Raw genomic sequence first — 17,400 nt, forward strand, 5'->3', positions numbered from 1 at the left:
AAGGGACCGATTCTGATTCAAGAGGGAGCAGAAAAGGAGAGAAAGACAGGGCCTGGGGAAGGAGGATACGAGACGGGAGCCAAAGCCTTGCAGCACTGTTCTAAATCTCCTTAAAGAAGCCACCTCACCACCTCTTTGGCAAGGTGTTGCCACTCACTCACCATAGCAGTGGAGGATCTCCTGCCCTTGCGGGATCGGCTGCGAGGCCCTGACCTCTGCCGTTTGACCACTGAATGCCACACTGGTGTTGGGGTCACAGGAATGGTTAAGGAGGCTGAGCACAGGGAAGAGGGCTGTGGCCAGGCACACCTGTTCGCTGCTAGCCACCAGCCCTGCTTCAGACCCTGGGAGAAAAGAAGAACAAAGTTTCAAGGACAAGAGGGACCTGGAAGTGGTGGTTCAGGTTCTTCCTCCTCCTCTAGCTTCATCATCCCTTGCTCCAGTCCAGTCTAGGGATGTTGAGCCACAGAAAGGCCATGCCCAGCCCTCTCCACTGACCTGACACACGGAGCGTGGTCACCGCCTGTGCATTGCACTGCAGCTGCAACATGTGCCTCAGCATGGCCTCGCCCAAGACTTCCAGCTCCGGAGGTGCCTCAGCAGCCCTTCCTCCATTATGGTTGTCAGCCACGTCCTTTCTCAGAAACGACGCTTCCAGACCCGAGTCCCTGAGTCCCTTGCACAAAGCTGCAACACTCAGGCTGCAAAGGAATCGGAACTCAGGACTATGCTTCTCACTGTGAGGCAAAAGACTGAAGGCAGAGCAGTAGGAACTGCTGTACCGACCCTCAGTATCACAGCCTGGGATGCAGACAGCATCCTCCTCAGTCACTGCCCAGGCAGCCGGTGCTTCAGCAAGAGACTCTGCAGACCAGTCCTTTACCAAGCACCTGACCTCTGCAAAGCCAGCCACCAGAACGGCCCGTAACGCAACGTGGCAGAAGACCCCCAGTGTGAGAAGCAGCCCTCCCAGGGGGCACTCTCTCCTGTGGTAGCTCTTCCATGCCAGCTGGGCACACATGTGGCTGCAGTACTTGGCATAGCTGCACCCCTGGCACGGGATGGAGGCCAGCAGCTGCCTCAAGCAGTGGTGGCAGTGAAGATCTTCAGTTCCCGATGCCCTGTCCAACATGACCTTGCCAGTGCTGTCACGGAGGAGCCGCTTTCCTGGGCGCAGGACGCTCACAAAGGCCTCCTCCCTCACCAAGAGCTCACCAGGAAGGATATCTGCAGTGGCTACCAAGTGACGCCCTTTGTGGGTGGAAAAGTTCAAGCGCACAGATGATGAGGCACAGGAAACATGGCTGTTTTCTTTCCAGGGTTCTGAGTCGGCTTCTGTCCCGTGAGTTAGAGTGGGTTGAGGGGCCAAGCTGCTCCTCTCTTTACAGGCTTTGGCTTTCAGCTGAGTCAGTTTATGGAGCAGCACCTGGTGGTTGGGTGCTTCCAGGCCCTGGCCTGCTGACACTGCTGTTTCCACACTCCCAAGAACTTCTGTCATCTCTTGCCACCTCCCTAGAAAAAGGAGGCACTCTGCTTTCCTCAGCAAAAGCTTGGGAGCCAGTCTCTCTGGGTAGCCCTCTTCTTGTGCCCTCCTAATATCTTCCAAACAAACCTGGAGGGAAAAGGAAAGCAAGTTCTTCAGAATGGCTGAAGAAGGCAGTGCGATCTTTGAACCCTATGAGACACCACACAAGATTCGCTTCTGCATCTGAGATCTTGTAAAGTACCACCCAAAAAAGAGAACAGGATGGTTCATTTGCTATTGTTCTCCTCTCCTTGGAGGGAAGAATCCAAAGGTGGGATTCCTTCTGTGTGCACAGTACAGTCTCTCTAACACTGAAACACACTCCCGTTAAGCTTCAAATACCATCAAGCTAAATCTATTTACAATACAAAACTACCCAGCTCTGCTGAGAAATCATTCAGTTCATTTGTTTCCAAATAAATGTGACGACTATAGTTTTAACGACACTTTCCTTTGGTCCGAGATGCTTCAGCTGCTAGTTTTAAAGAGTCAGAGATGGCAAGGCAGATAACAAATACAGAAACAAACATAAAAGCACGCCAATTCTGCTTCCGGAGCAGAGGCCTTTCCAAACATAGGCTCACCTCATTCTGACCCAGGTGGAAAAGTGCCGCAGAACGGTTGGCATAGCACAGAGCCATTTCTGGACTGCCAGCTTCCGCGTGAGACAGCGCCTGCAAAGATCCAAGGAAGAGTCAGAGTACATAGAAAAAAACAACCCCGATAAAAGCATTTATGGCCCCTATAGTTAACCTCTAAAGTAGGAGTGGGCAACTGTGCAAGGCTAGGGAGGGGCATTAGTCCCCTCAAAGACATTGGACAGCTGCATCCCTTCCAACGTCACCCACAAAAAGCCTCAATAGCCCTCAAAGGCCAAGTCTCTTGGTTCCTTCCTCTTTCCAAAAAAGGTCTCTCCTGGGCCTAAATTTGTCTCCGGGGCCCAATATGTGTTGGAAATGTCCCTTGGGCATATGAGGCTAAACATCTCACCAAACTACAAATCCCAGGATGCCACAGGATGGACCCACGGCCATTAAAACTGGCCAAACTGCAATATTTACACAGTGCAGATGCTGCCTCGGTAACACTAGTTATAAACTAACACACAATTTAGTTGTGAGATCTGCAGCACTCTATAAGAAATACATGAAGTAGTATCTCTGAGAACCTTAGTTTAAATCTCTTTCTCTCACACACACATAGTTTAAGACATTGACTTCAATCGCTTTGCTTTAAATCAATCCAGGCTTCTCAAAATGGAACCAACAGGTCGAGGCGTCTTCACCTTCCAAGTCCTTACCCTGGAATACAGCATTGCTGCAGGTCTGTACTCCTTTTCCCGAAACCTTCTGTTCCCTTCCTCTTTGTAGGCTAGGACCAAGCTAGGATCCTTTCCCACACAGTAGGACTTGGACAGGTTGAGCAAGTATTCCTCATCTTCAGGGCTAAAAGGGAAGAGAGAGAGCCTTGGTGGGCCTGGTCTACGGAGGAGCCAGCGCACAGGCTTCTTGCCTGAAATACTCGCAGGCTTCACACTTGAGCAGCAGTCACTTACTTGAAGAGAGAGGAGGAGAGGAGGAAGGCATCCCTGAGCGATGGGGGACGATGGGACAGCTTCTCCTTCAGGAAGGGCTCCAGTGAAGCCCACTTCTGCCTCACATAAGCTTTCCATTCCTCCACAGGAAGGTCCATTGTCAGCAAGAGAGAGAGGCAGCTGTGATCCAGAGAGAGAGAGAGAGAGGGACAATGGTTATTGCAGTCTATCCAAATACTGATTTGTCCATCCTTCTGCCAGATCCCCCTAAAAGGGGGCAGCCCTCCTTCTTCCCTGCTAACACCAGAAACGGAACTCACTCCTTGGAGGCAGAGAAACAACAAGAAGGAGCCCATTTTGGGTGGACTTGGATCAACAAATGAATCTATTTTCTGTTCTGTCCAGGGAGCCTGGCAGTTCCCAGGGAGGTGAGGAACTGCCTTGTTTGACTCCATTTAACTGCAGTGAATGTAGCAGGATTGCTATACAGTATATTCCTCGTTTCCAAAGGAGTCGGGGAAGGGACAGACAGAATCAAGAGCGGATGGCTTGGCATCCCCAACCCACAGCCCTGCTTCTGCTCACCTCTTAGATGGATACACTCTGTGTGTGTGTGTGTGTGTGTGTGTGTGTGTGTGTGTATATATATATATATATATATATATATAATTGTTGTTGTTACATTTATTTATAGCCCATCCTTTCCCCAAAAGTGGGACTTGGGGCGGCTCACAACATTAAAAAATAGTAGTTATAGATATATTTGTTCTATTTTAATGTCTAGTGCTGTGCAAATCTAATTAATAACAATAGTAATAATAACATATATATATATGTTTAATAAAGATTATAAATATTTTAATAAATATTATATATATATATATATATATACACACACACATATATAATGTAAGCTCTCTCTCTATATATATATATTGGCTTTATAAATAAAATTTAATGACAATACTATATATATATATATATATATACTATGTATAATATTCTACTATATTATATATATATAAATTATATACTATATTTATAAACATTGTGTATGTGTGTGTGTGTATATATATAGTATTATTTATTTACTTTCTATGCTGCCTTTATAAAAAAAGTTTAATAACAATAGTATAGATTGTTTATTTTATATATGTATATACATGCATATAAATATGTATAATACTTTTATATTATATGCATCATATAAATATATATATATATATATATTCACACACACATTGATATATATATATATATATATATAGTTTATATATATTTATTTATTTACTTTCTATGTTGCCTTTCTCCTAGAAGGGGATCCAAGGGTGTGTGTATATATATATATATATACATATACACACACACAACACACAACACACAACCATGAATATCTATATATCTATATCTACATATATAAATACAAATATATATATATATAAATATAAACTCCTTCAAGGGAGTTCCACAGAGCAGAAATAAATCAGCTTTGACAGTCCTTTTTAGCTGCTGAGGAGACTATTCTGTGGAAGGAAGAAAAGAAGGACCCTGGGATTTGTAGTTCTGCGAGGCGCCAGGGCTCCCCGGCCGAACTACATTTCCCAGGGTTCCGTGGGAGGGATGCAGCTGGCCATGAAAGCGGGGCCGAAGCAGTTGAATTCTGCGCCGTGGACAGAGGCCCTCCAGCCGCCTGGTTCCCTGACCCTAGCCCTGGGCGCAGGAGTCCTGGCTGGTTCCCCCATCGGAGCCCTCCCTCGCAGGGCCGTTGTGGTTACCGAAAGGGAGGGAAGGAGGAGCCCCGGAGGAGGTGCGGCGGCCTCGAGTTCTCCTCAGGAGCGGCAGGCAGGCCGACCTCGCGGGGCTGTTGTGAGGGAGGAGCGAAGGCCGCTTCCTGGCGAATCACGGCGGGCCTGATTTTTCCCGCGCAGCAGAAAGAAAGGGCCGCGTTTAACCTCGGGAGGGAGGGAGCGAGAGCGCATGCGCCGAAGCCGCTTCCGCCCTTCCTCGGCGGCGCTCGGCCAATGGGAGCCTGGGAAGCGGAGCCACGTGACCGGTTTGCCCGGCAAGGGAGGGGAGGGCCCTCGCGCATGCGCACACGGGCTTCCCGCTGAAGGAGCCCGAAGTAAATGTTTGTGGCGGAGCGCGCGAAGAGAGACAAAAGAAACAGAAAGAAGTGAAGAGGAGGAGAAGGAGAAGGAGGGCCATGGCGCTCCGGCTGAGCGAGGGAGCCATCGCGGTGAGTGAGTGGGGCGGCGGTGGCGCTCCGGATTCCCTTCGGAACCAGGCAGCGGGGTCTCGAGAGATGCGTGTTTACACACGTGCGCTTAGACACGCGTCGGGTGAGGAGAAGGGGGCAGGCGCCGAGGCGGCGGCGGGTTCCCTCAGGGACATTTCTTCACAGACCGACACGGGTGCATGCCTCCGTTCCCACGAACAAGGGTCCCACGTGGAGAGAGTAGGTGTCATTCCAGTAGATCCCAGGCATGTAAGCCGCCCTGATCGCTGCAGCAGAAGAACAAAGTCCGTTTGTTAGTTACTTATTTATTACACGTGTCCTCGATACATATATTTACATATCTATCTACTATATCTATATCTCTTTCTATATATATTTCTATATCTATGTTTATCTATCAATCTGTGTCTATAGCTATATCTATCTATCTAGCTATGTCTATATCTATATTTATCTATATATCTGTCTATATCTATATATCTATCTACTATATGTACCTATCTATCTATCTATCTATGTCTATATCTATATTTATCTATCTATGTATTATATCTGTCTATATGACTATAGTTATCTATCTATCTATATATATATATATATGTCTATATCTATCTATGTCTATATCTATATTTATCTATCTATTATATCTGTCTATATCTATGTCTATATCTATATCTATCTATATCTATCTATCTATATCTATGTCTATATATCTATATTTATCTATCTATATATATATATATATCTGTCTATATCTATCTATGTCTATATCTATATCTATATATATATATATATATATATATATATATATCTGTCTATATCTATCTATCTATGTCTATATCTATATCTGTATTTATCTATCTATATCTATACACTGGTCTATAGCTATCTATATATCTATCTATTATATGTACATCTATCTATCTATATGCCTATATCTCTATCTCTATCTATATATGTGTGTGTGTGTGCACATATCTATATCTATCTATATCTGTGCATGCAAACATTCCCCTCAGAGGCAGCCACAGTGCCACTTAAAACTTTTTTCAATGGTTTAACTATTTTACTTTATTAACTTTAACTTACAACAACAGCAACTATATATATATACAAACAAACAAACTTACAGGTAAAGTGACTTACGCACTGATAACCTACTTTCATGCTTACATACATACAAACCCTTCGTGGTTTAACCCTTTTAACTGCTGTTGTGTTTTATTGTTATCTAATGGTGGGGGTCATTGAAAGGGTCGAAAGGGTTGTATAAATGTGACTATTGTTTGCATTTCGTATTTTTATCCGCAGCCAGAGGCAGGGAATAGAAATAAATCTTATTATTATTGTTGTTGTTATTAAAACTTCCCCCTTAATTCCCCTTTTGATGAATCGCAGGTGGATATGGAGGGCCAGCTGGACATGATGATAATAATAATACTAATACAATAACAACAGTTTATTTGTATTTTCCCAGGTGGGTCGAGGCAGGATCACAACCCAATTTAAAAGCAATGCAGAGTAACACACAGCACTTCCATAAATACATGGCAGTTAAAAGTGAAACAAGACATGGCTGGCAAGGCTAGGGTTCAGGGAGGAGGAGGATTGGAGTCTTCCCAAAGGCCAGGTGGGTGCGCTCTCTGCGGAAGAGCTCCGTCTCAACTGCCCCTGAAGGTTTCCAGGGAGGCAGGAAGAGGGATCTCCTCCGGGAGACTGCCACAGCCTTGGGGCAGCTATCCTAAAAGCTCCTTGGGAAGTTAGAATCATAGAATCATAGAGTTGGAAGAGACCGCAAGGGCCATCCAGTCCAACCCCCTTCTTCTGCCATGCAGGAAATCCAAATCAAGGCCTGTTTGGTTGTTGTTACCTCCACCAAGGTCTTCCCAGCCGATCTAAGAGTGCAGGGAGGATTGTATAGGGAGATGCCTTCCCATAAGTCACTCAGGCCCAATGTCGGGCTTTAAAGGTAACAACCAACACCTTGTATTGTGCCCAGAAGCAAATAGGGAGCCAATGGAGATCTTTTAAGATTGCTGTTGTGTAGTCACATAACCTGGCTGCCATATTTTGCACTAATTGAAGCTTCCAGACTCGGTACAAGGGTAGCCCCATGTAGAGCGCATTGCAGAAGTTGAGACGAGGGGTTACCAGAGCATGTACCACTGCCTCAAGGTCCTTTCAGTCCAGGAACGGGCGCAGTTGGCACATCAACCGAAGTTGGTACCAAGCACTTCATAGAGACGGATCCAGATGCAGCGTGTTTCCTTGTGGCACCTGTTTGCATGTGCATGAATAGGTCCATGTGTGCCTTATGCAGGCCTTTGTAATGGAGGGGCAGGCTTCTGCTTTTAGAGGCCTTGGGCGTCTAGAGGCCTTGGCCTGCGGCTGGCGTCTTCGGAGGTGGCTGGCATGGAAGTGTGTGTGGAGTGTATGCCATATACATGTAACAAAAGATCTGAGGACAGATTATATTCTTATGCCGAAGGCTTTCATGGCCGGCATCCATAGTTTCTTGTGGGTTTTTCAGGCTCCGTGTTCTAGAAGAGTTTCTTCCTGACGCTTCGCCAGCAGCATCTGTGGAGTCTAGTTGCAAATTGCTATATGCATCTGTAACTTAACTAAGGCAAGGAGTTGTGCTTGAAACTACTTTGCATGCACTTTGGGCTCCAGCAATTTCGGGTCCTTTCAGGATTCGAGGATTCACCATGACTTGCTGCACCGACTAGTATTTCTGAAGCCAGACTGTTGGTCTTGGCGTCTGCCACCATCTTTTTCATGAGACCTTCCTCAGAATAGACTGCAGGTTTAAGAGGCACATTGTCAACCTTCACAAAGTCATCTTCATCCAACTTCTGGCTGATGTTTCCAGAACCTGTTTCCTCATCTGTAAGATATTGAGGCACAGAAGCAGTCAAATCCTGATCCCCTTTAGCCTCAGTTTCTTGCTCAGAAGATACAGTCTGGCAATCATTTGAATTTTCAGATCTGGGTTCTGAAACCTGCTCCTGTTCGTTTTCAGCTGTAGCTTCATTCTTTGCTTGGAGGGAAATCTGGACGTCTACAGGCCCTTCTTCGCATTCATCTATTTCTTCATCTTCATTTTCACCTTCTCCACTTCCATAATTAGTAAGAGTTCAAAGTACAGTTGACTCATGGAGAAGTCGACCCAGGTCTCTGGGGATCTATCTTTTGACTAAAATGTCTATATATCCATGTCTATATATAGTATGTGTGTATATATGTTATATATCTATGTATATATGTATCTGTGAGACCTTTGGTTTGGGATGAAGCGGCTCTTAACATATGTTGGCCTTAAAGCAAACCAAATTACTGTTGAAATTCTCTGGACTCTGGGCATCTCCCATTCCCCAAAAGAGGAGACGGAGAGCCATAGCAGCAACATTGCAGGCCTAGGACTAAGATCCTCAGCATTGTTCTCCTCTTTGGTCTGTAACACCTTGCCTGACGAAGAAGCCGGCGAAGCTTCGAAAGCTTGCAAGATGTATAGTGTGCATTTTGTTTGGCCAATGAAGTTATCCCTGTCTGGTGGTTTTTAGCATCTTAACAGCGGAGTCAGTATGTGTGTGTCTCGCTGTGTTGAATGGCGCAGCCTGGAAGTGTGTTGTTGTGGGGGGCATATGAGAAGCAAATGGCAATCCACTGTCTGTGGGGAAACCCTCAACTCTGGGAGGCGTTCATTTGCTTCTCTTGGGTCTTCTTGGTTTGGGTGTTTTCCCCAACTGGTAGCCAAACCTTGTTTATAGGGTTTTTTGTGGGGGTTTGGGGGCTTTGATGCCGTGTTCTGGAAGAGTTTCAGCATTTCTTCTTTTCTGTTGAAGTTGTCCAAGTGTTTCTGGATTTCAGGGGCCTCCCTGTAGTTGCTGCCATGGTCCAGAATGACACTCCTCCCTCCATATTCCCTGGGGTTAGGGGCACAGGACCCCCGTGAAGGCGGGCAAACCCCAAATAACAGAAACACTCTGTTTTTACCTGAGAGGACACCTCTCTAGGGATCTCTGGGTCCTCCAGAGCAACTGTGGTCAACATCGGCCAGGCATTGACCATAGAGTTGCGCTGGAGGAGCTACAAAGGCCCAATGGAGTGTTCTCTCTAGGAATCACCTTCTCTGCAGGACTTTAGCCTTCCTTTTCAGCCCAAACAAGGAGCTGACTATATTAAGGGCAGGCTTTCTCCATGGAGTCCTGGCATCTGTAGTGTTACCTGGCCCTTTCTTTCTCCTTCTCTGCCCAAAGAGTGCTGCTGCCTCACAAACCCCAGCATTCCATAGTTTGGAGCCGTGGCAGTTAAGGTGGTGTCAGACAGCATCATTTCTACAGTGTGGATGCACCCTCATGCACAAAGGAAGGAAAGGCAAAACAGGACTAACAGCAGCAGGGGCTGCTGCTTATTGAACTTCATTGAATTTCCATTGCCCAGGTTGGCTTATGCTGTGCAAAATCTAAGAGCCAGAAATATAAATACTGTAGTAAACTATAAGGCAGAAAGATACAGAGTAAAGACCTCTCTGTTCCTTATCCTGAAGAGATCCAGGTGGGAAACCAGCCGCCTCTTTCAGCCCTGGGTTGGAATCCATCTACCTGGGATCCCAGTTAGTTTGCTTGGGTTTCCAAGGGCTGGGCCTGTCCTTTGTGGCTGTTTCTGCCAGGGAGCGAGTCTTGCTTTTGGGTCCTAGGGGTGAAAAGGTGGGATCATTGCTCAGTGGGTAAAGCGCAAAAGGCTTATAGGCTTTATGCATTTCTTCTCACGAAGTTATACTTCTTGGCTACAAGCTGAAGGGGGAAACACCCAAACCAAGAAGACCCAAGACAAGCAAATGATCCATAGCACACCGCAGAAATATTGCCGTTTAAGACCACTTTAACTGCCCCGGCTCAATGTTAGGGAATGCAGGGAACTGTAGTTTTGTGAGACATTGGGCCTTCCCTATTAGGGAGCTCTGGTGCCACAATAAACTACAATTCCCAGGATTCCTTAGCTCCGAGCCAGGACAGTTAAAGTGGTCTCAAACTGCATTATTTCTGCAGTGAGTTTTGGGCTTTTGATTGAAAAGAAGAAGACTCAAAATAGTCCCAGAAGACTTTATACCATAGGCCTGTTTACAGACTGCCAAAATAAAGCTGCTTCAGGTCTCTTTGGAGGTATGCTCTTTAAATGATGCATGGGTCCTAAGAGTCCGGAGGTCGCGCCAAAGCCACACTCCATTCCTAAGCACTGGAGGGCAGCTTTGGTGCAGCTTCTGGACTCTTAGGATGCATGCATCATTTAAACAGCATACCTCCAAAGAGACCCAAAGCAGCTTTATTTTGGCAGTCTGGAACAGGCCTAAGTCTAGTTTCCCACCCTTTTCTCCTTAAAAGGAAGAACACTCCCCTCCATCATCGTCATCATCACCTTTATTATTATATTTATACGCTGCCTTTTTGCAGGTGAAGTTCTCAAGACAGCATACAGCAGTTCGACATAAGTTTAAAAATCCAAACTGTCAAGCAAATGTTTAAAATTCTGTTCTTTTACAGGCCATCATGAAAGGGGACAACTCTGTGAAACCCGTTCTCCAGCTCATTGTGAGTATTCCCCGTTGTGTTTGTAGAGCGTTGTGGCTGTTTTATGAGCAGGAGCAAGCCGGGTATCGGCCTCAAGGTGGCAAGCTTTGCCTTCTTCTTTCTGGATGGCGGAGTGGAGGAAACCTCACGCAAAGAAGTCTTGGGGCGTTTGTGCTTCAACTTGGCACTGTTGGCTTTCCCTGCTGCGTTCATCAGCTTTCCTCGCTGCTGGACACAGCCTTAAGCAGCTCCTCCTGGGCTGAGATCTTGTTCTTTCTTTCTTTATGAATGTATGCTTGCTGCCTAGATTGGAAGATTTCAAGAGGGTTTACAAACCAAATAAGACCTGGAACAAACACAAAATGCAACAATTAACATGAGACTTTTGGCATTGGTTGTGCAATGGTCGCTTGGACTTAATAGGGAAAGCTTGTGCAAACAGGTCTAATTTCTGAGGGAAGGGTCCTCCCCACCTTGACTAAGCAATACTGTTTTCTGCCTAGAACATCCGTCCCATCTCTAGCAGCAGTGGTCCTCCGCGTTACCGGATGCTGATGAGTGACGGCGTGAACACACTTTCCTGTAAGTGCGAAGGCAGATTTGGCGGTTAGAAGAGTGGAGGAACAGAGTGGCTGGGATCTGGCTTCACACCGCATCCGTGTTTGGGAGGCAGGAGCAGAGGCAGAGCAGCACTGGGGACCAGGGAGTGAAAGGACATGTGTGTAGGTTATCTGCTTAGAAATACGGTGCTCTGAAATGGGGATTTCTCCACGAAATTCAGAATATGAGAGGCCAGTTTGGTCTGCTCAGCCCCTTGAAGCACAAGAGTCCCAGGTTCAAGTTCCAGCTGACTTCACTTTGAGCATGTCAAGGCCTCTGTCTTGTTGTGGTAAATATTTTAACAGCCAGATCCAGTGTACACCGTGGATGGTTTTTGTCTTCAGGGAATCTGCTTGTTAGAGCTACAGAAGCTAGGAACAAGAACATCAGGCAGCCTCACATGGCCCTCCTTATCCACAGATTCAAGCACCCACAGCTTGAAAATATTCTAAAACAGTATATGTTCCAATTAGAAACCTTGGTGTTTTCCATTCTATGTGAGGGGCACCATTTTACTATGCCATTGTATTTAATGGGACTCAAGCACCCATGGATTTTGTTATCCACTGGGGCTCCTGGAACCAATCCCCAACAGATAACAAGGGCCTACTGTACTTAGATAATATTGAGCCAGCCATTCTCTAGTTGCATATGCCTTTTGCAAGCGAAAGTGCGGATTGGCATTCCAGTTCTGCCCATTTCCATGATGGCGCCAGTGGATAAAACTGAGCGGGTTTTAGAGCATGAAGCGCCTGTCACCCTTTTGATGTCATAATGGCTATGTTTTTATTTCTGTTATTTGTAAACCTTCCCCTTTCTGTTTCCACCTTGTAGCTTGCATGCTGGCAACACAGCTGAACTCCATGGTTGATGACAAAACCTTGACAGCAAACGCAATCTGTCAAATTAACCGCTTCATCATTAACACCCTTAAAGATGGAAGGTAAATGCTTCATGTGCAGCGAAGGTGGTTAAACAACCTTGATCTGTATTCTCCTGAAGGTGGCCTTAGAGGGTGGGAGCGGCGAGGGTCACTCTCTTGGCTCTTGCGAGAGGAGCCCTGAGCCAAGGTCCCAGGGCAGAATGTCATCTTCACCAAGCCCTTGCCCTTCAGTGTAGCCATTGTGCTGGCAGGAGGAGCCAAGCAGGAGCAAACAGTGGCTTGGGTGTGATTCGCCAGAATCTTGGCATACACTTCCAAGTGGGCATAGCTTTCAGCTGTTTTCCTATGCAGGGGCCTTGCCAATGTTTGGACCTTGTTTGTCCTCCTGTCTCATGGTCACAAAGAGGGGAAATGGCCAGCAAGGGTCAAACCCTGTTTTTGCTTTTCTAGGAGGGTGATGATTATGATGGATTTAACTGTTCTCCGAGCTGGCGATGCCAATGCCCCTAAGATTGGCAATCCGGTGCAATATGTGGAAGGTAAGAGCCCTGCTCAGATGGAGATCCTGGGGCTTGCCCTAGAGCAGGTATTCCCACCCTGGGGTCCTCTTGGGTGAATTAGACTGTGATTCCCATGGCCCTGTGCTTACTGGGGAATTAGGGCAGTGCATTACATCTGGAGAGTGCCACGGTGGAGCACCATGCTACACTGTCTTCTCAGTGGCATGATTGCCTGTTTCAGTGAGTCTGGATGAACAATTTCTCCCTTCCTCTTGGTATTGCTTCTCTTGTTCACTTTCCTTCCATTTTGGGGGACAGTCCCCCTCTTTTTTGACGTGGAAGCAGGAGACACTAGGATGGAAGCTTTTATGCACCTGGGCCCTATGAGTCTCTGGACCTAGCTGGGCCCCCTCTTGTTTCTCCCAGCCCCATGGAGGCAGCAACCGCTGGCTGAGTTAGCACTGGCTCTCTGGGATAAAGTAGTATCATTATCATTGCTGCTGTTGTTGTTATGTATCAGCTGTATTTATACCCAGCCTTTCCCTCAGTTGGGACTCAAGACAATGTACGACTTAATGTAAATACCATATAGTTAAAACATACAAAAGATCACCATTCAAATTGAATTAGACTATCAGCAACATTAAAAGCAATTGGAACTATATTGTTAAAATGCTAAAAAGTGGTTAAAGCAATAAAAAGCAAGTTTAAAAGCAGTACAATTAAAATGGTACAAAAACCTCTTTCTGAAAAGCCTGTAGGAATAAAAACAGTAATAGACCTGGTGCCAGGGGAGCAAGAGGGTGCCCCTGTGCCACCTCAGTGGTGCAGAGCTTGCTTGCCATCCGCTGTGGCCTAGGCTGTATTTGGCGGTTCCTTGAATCTTCTGTAGTATTTTCACAATGATAAATAAAATAAATTAGCTTAGAGAGACTAGATTTCATTTCTTTGAACTAAATTGAGGGGAATGAACAAACTGACACTGTGAAGTTTACATTGTGTATTCTGTTTTCCTTAAATGCCTAGACACCTAGTTTTGCCTTCTGTCTTGTTCATTGGCTTGATGGGTTTTTCCAAGGGCATGGACTGTGGCAACATTGGCAAACTATATTGGAATTAAGAGCTCATGGCTCAGGACTCCTGATTTGTTAGATTCTGGTCTGTTGGGATGGTAAACTAGAAATACATTTCTTTCTTTAAATACAAGTTGGATCTTTCATATACCAGACCTGGTCTTCTAATTTCTAAGTCCCCTTCCCAGTGTATGGGTACTTGAGATTTTCAGTCCCACTGAAACATCTTCTCTTCGTTGTATCGCTAGGAGCTGAGCAATCCGTGAAGCCACAGCAGAGCCCCGGCCTAGCAGCCAACCCAGCACCAAGCCACCCACCCCAGCACCAGAACAGCAGCCCAGGAGCTGGTAAGGAAGGAACTTGCTGTCTTGGGCAGGGGTCTGTGTGGTGGCATCTTGAGCAGAGCACAGTGTCCACAAGGGGAAACAGGTGCTGCAGTGGGCTGGCACTACTTCTTGTGAAGGTAACACTGGAAAGAAGTAAGGTTTCTGGCCGATGGTGTTCTTGGAGCTCTGTGGGGCAGGAGGAGGGACTTCCAGAGTGTTGTCTTCTCCTCCCCATCAGGGCTGGGCAGCTTGTGGCTGCATCTCCCATTGGCTAACCTGGCCTGGACTATGGGTTTGTCCAGATTTTTTCCTATGCTTCATCTAAAAAGCTTCTCCTGCCAATGGAGAAAATGCTGGGAGATGGACTTCCAACCCTGTCTAGATTCTCACCTGTGTCATAAATTCCAAAGGTGCAGGTGGGAATCCAGATAGAATTGGAACTCTATCTCCCAGCATTCTTCTCCATTGCTGGCTATGGCTAATGGGAGATGGAGTCCTATAGTATCTGTAGGGCCCCAGGGCTCCTGCTGATTGAATGGGGAAGAGTGCAAGGGTCTGTCAGATGGTGGTATGTCTGAGGCACTTGGATGGGGCCTGGCTGTTTCTTCTGTTCCCTGACTCTGGACTGTTCTTGTTTGGATCCAGGCATCTTGGCTCATGGAAAGGAGAGACCGGTATTTAAAGGGCCTCTAGTTTTTTGCTGGTGGAGGTGGGGGCCGGGTGATGTGAAGTTGAAAAGCAAATTGAAAAAGGAGCCTGACATGCCATTGGAACGAGAGGATAATGCTTAGGCCCTGTCAGCTCCTAGCCTGCTTCATTAATGGTGATGGTCCCAGTCACTTCTCTAGTTTGTAGGAAATTATTGGAGGCACCCGTGGTAATGGTTACCTAAACAAGGAGATGCTGCTCTGTGTTGGCGGGTGATGGTTCACTTCGGGGAGGGGGTGTGCATGCGGGCGGAGGGAGGGGCTGTTAACTTTATATTAAAGCATTATTTCATGACAATGAAGAAAACTGCTACACGATGTAAATTATTCAGTGTGAGTGGAAATAAATGCACGTCTTAATATAGCAACATACATATTTGAACAACTTGTAAATATTGCTAATGTTATGAACTTTTAATTGCATGTTGGTCTGTTGTAGCAAAACCCACCATGCGTCTGAAAGACTAAGTGCTTCGTTAGGATGGCACATGCTTTTCTGGCGATAGCTAGGCGAGGAAACTCTTAGGATGCAATAAGCGTTCTGCACGTCAAAGTGCAACCATTCTTTGACGTGGACCAGAAAACCAAAAAGACCAAAAACCAATACTGACCAGAAACATGGAAATCTAGAAAGTGAACAGGAAGTAAACTGGGGAAGGGGACACTTGTGTGCACACAGTAAAGCTGTGTGCTTTACCGTCACCTGCTTTCGTGGATACACAAGATGGGAAGAGCGGCCACGTGATTCCATGCCAGCAGAGCTTTGGTTCTTTATTTTAGTGATTAGCAATTTACAGGGTATAACAGTAAATTCCCCCTCCCTGCCCTCGCCATCACAAGCAGCACCCCATGATTCTGAGCGCAGTCAGACAATGGCGATCAAAGGCAAGTGGTAGCAGCAAACGACCTTAATCAATATCCAAAAAGGCCTCATCTCAGCAGCTTCCAAACATCATGTATTTTGGGTCTGCTTGTTTGTTTTGTTTTGTTTTATTGTTTTATGGGGAGGAATAAATGTGTGCTGGCCAGAAGGTGGAGGAAGCTAAAGCTCTGGTTCTCTTTTTTACTGACCCTCAGGTGTCGCTTCACCCTCAGGAATGGCGGCGAAGTATGGTGGCCTTTCCAAGGTTCCTGGGAAAGGGCCAGGCCACTACTTTGCGAATACCCCAGAGGGCTCCCAGACCAAAGTGGTGCCCATTGCCAGCTTGAATCCGTACCAGTCCAAGTAAGTCGGTTGCAGCCTTGTCAATGCCCCCCTTCCAGGGGCACGAGTGCTGACATGCAGAGTCTACCCCATATTTTGGTACCTTCTCCTTTGTCCTGGCTGCCCTATAGATATACTGGACTACAGCTCCCATGATGCTTAGCAAGCAGAGCTGGGTGGGGCTTTTAGGAGTTGTAGTCAGCACATCCGTAGGGCAGCCAGGTCAGAGGGAGTTTGTTCTAACATGCCTTACCATTCTCTGTTTAAACCAACAGCTGTGGGATTCACCTCTTGAGATTTGAGCTATGTATTAATTTTACCTTGCAAACCTTCACTCCCAAACCACCTGCAGGCATTCTTGTTTGGAAGGAGACTGGCTGCTCTGCAGCAAAGCCTAAACAAACTGGGCTGCCTTGCCTTTGCCCTCTCTGCCTCATCCCCGCAAAGCAAAGATCTCCTGGTCGATTGTGGAGACTCCAAACAGGCGGTTTGGGCTGGTGGGCTTCCAAGCTCGGTTGTTGAGCAATCCTTGTTTTTAGAATTCTAATTTGCTCCAATATATTTCGAGTTTTGTCATGATGGGGCAGGAGCAGATGAAGAATGAGAGACTTGTTCCCACAGTAGCGGGAGAGGAGGGCTAGACAAACACACAGGTTAAACACAACCTGCTATGTGTCGGCAGAACACAGCTGAAGTAGAATGTGTTGCCTATAGATTATTGTGCACAGTGAAACGCCTTTGGCTCCATCTTGTATTAATTTATTCAAGATATTTCTGTATTGCTCTCCAGAGGTGCTCAGGCTCAGTGCCTCCGCTGTCAGCACCTCTGAGGCTGTGTCTAGGTCACTGCTGGACCTCAGAGTCACTAGAAAAAGTGACCTGGTATAGGAAGATGACTCCTGGATCCCCAGGTTACAGGGGGCATGGGCCTTCTTGGCCAATGCCAAGGTTAGGCAATTGTGTGGGGACCAAGACTGATTCTTCCTCCTACATTCCTCACCCTTTCCTGAACGGACCAAAATACCTATTTTCCCCTCTGTTTCCCTTCCAAAATGGTGGCTGTTTTCATTGTTTTCATCATCTCACTTCCTGTGGCTCACTTATCCTGTATCCAGCAGGAGGGGAAAAGGTGTTTGGAGACATTCTGGGTCTGGATGGGGAGGACGTCCTTTCCTCATTTGCACAATTATTTTTAGGGGGAGCTAGATTGCTTGCCACCTCAACAAATCTGCCTCTTGGGAT

At 46.4% G+C, this 17,400-nt stretch overlaps 2 protein-coding genes across 4 annotated transcripts in view; one reads left to right on the forward strand and one right to left on the reverse strand.

Annotated features, from left to right (window-relative positions):
• Positions 1-5,010, reverse strand: part of LOC149301356 (protein-lysine N-methyltransferase SMYD4-like) — a 36,279-nt gene extending 31,269 nt beyond the window's left edge. For both annotated transcript variants that reach the window (XM_089483906.1, XM_089483905.1), the window contains exons 1-6: positions 4,835-5,010; positions 3,081-3,239; positions 2,826-2,970; positions 2,110-2,199; positions 499-1,612; positions 162-344 (exon numbers count right to left, since the gene is read on the reverse strand). In XM_089483906.1, coding sequence (XP_089340032.1) covers positions 162-344; positions 499-1,612; positions 2,110-2,199; positions 2,826-2,970; positions 3,081-3,217 — 1,669 coding nt within the window. In that variant the 5' untranslated portion in view covers positions 3,218-3,239; positions 4,835-5,010. The remainder of the gene's footprint in view (positions 1-161; positions 345-498; positions 1,613-2,109; positions 2,200-2,825; positions 2,971-3,080; positions 3,240-4,834) is intronic.
• Positions 5,011-5,086: 76 nt separating this feature from the next.
• Positions 5,087-17,400, forward strand: part of LOC149301360 (replication protein A 70 kDa DNA-binding subunit-like) — a 28,124-nt gene continuing 15,810 nt past the window's right edge. The window contains exons 1-7 of one of the 2 annotated variants that reach the window (XM_089483907.1): positions 5,087-5,295; positions 10,839-10,886; positions 11,369-11,447; positions 12,300-12,408; positions 12,799-12,887; positions 14,170-14,268; positions 16,032-16,179. In XM_089483907.1, the coding sequence (XP_089340033.1) occupies positions 5,263-5,295; positions 10,839-10,886; positions 11,369-11,447; positions 12,300-12,408; positions 12,799-12,887; positions 14,170-14,268; positions 16,032-16,179 (605 nt within the window). In that variant the 5' untranslated portion in view covers positions 5,087-5,262. Of the gene's footprint in view, positions 5,296-5,394; positions 5,580-10,838; positions 10,887-11,368; positions 11,448-12,299; positions 12,409-12,798; positions 12,888-14,169; positions 14,269-16,031; positions 16,180-17,400 lie in introns of those variants that run through there. The other variant, XM_089483908.1, reaches the window with a different exon arrangement.

Source organism: Sceloporus occidentalis, unplaced genomic scaffold (assembly GCF_023333645.1).
Source record: "Sceloporus occidentalis isolate IW3139 unplaced genomic scaffold, rSceOcc1.0.p SCAF_21, whole genome shotgun sequence".
NCBI classification, from domain to species: domain Eukaryota; kingdom Metazoa; phylum Chordata; class Lepidosauria; order Squamata; family Phrynosomatidae; genus Sceloporus; species Sceloporus occidentalis.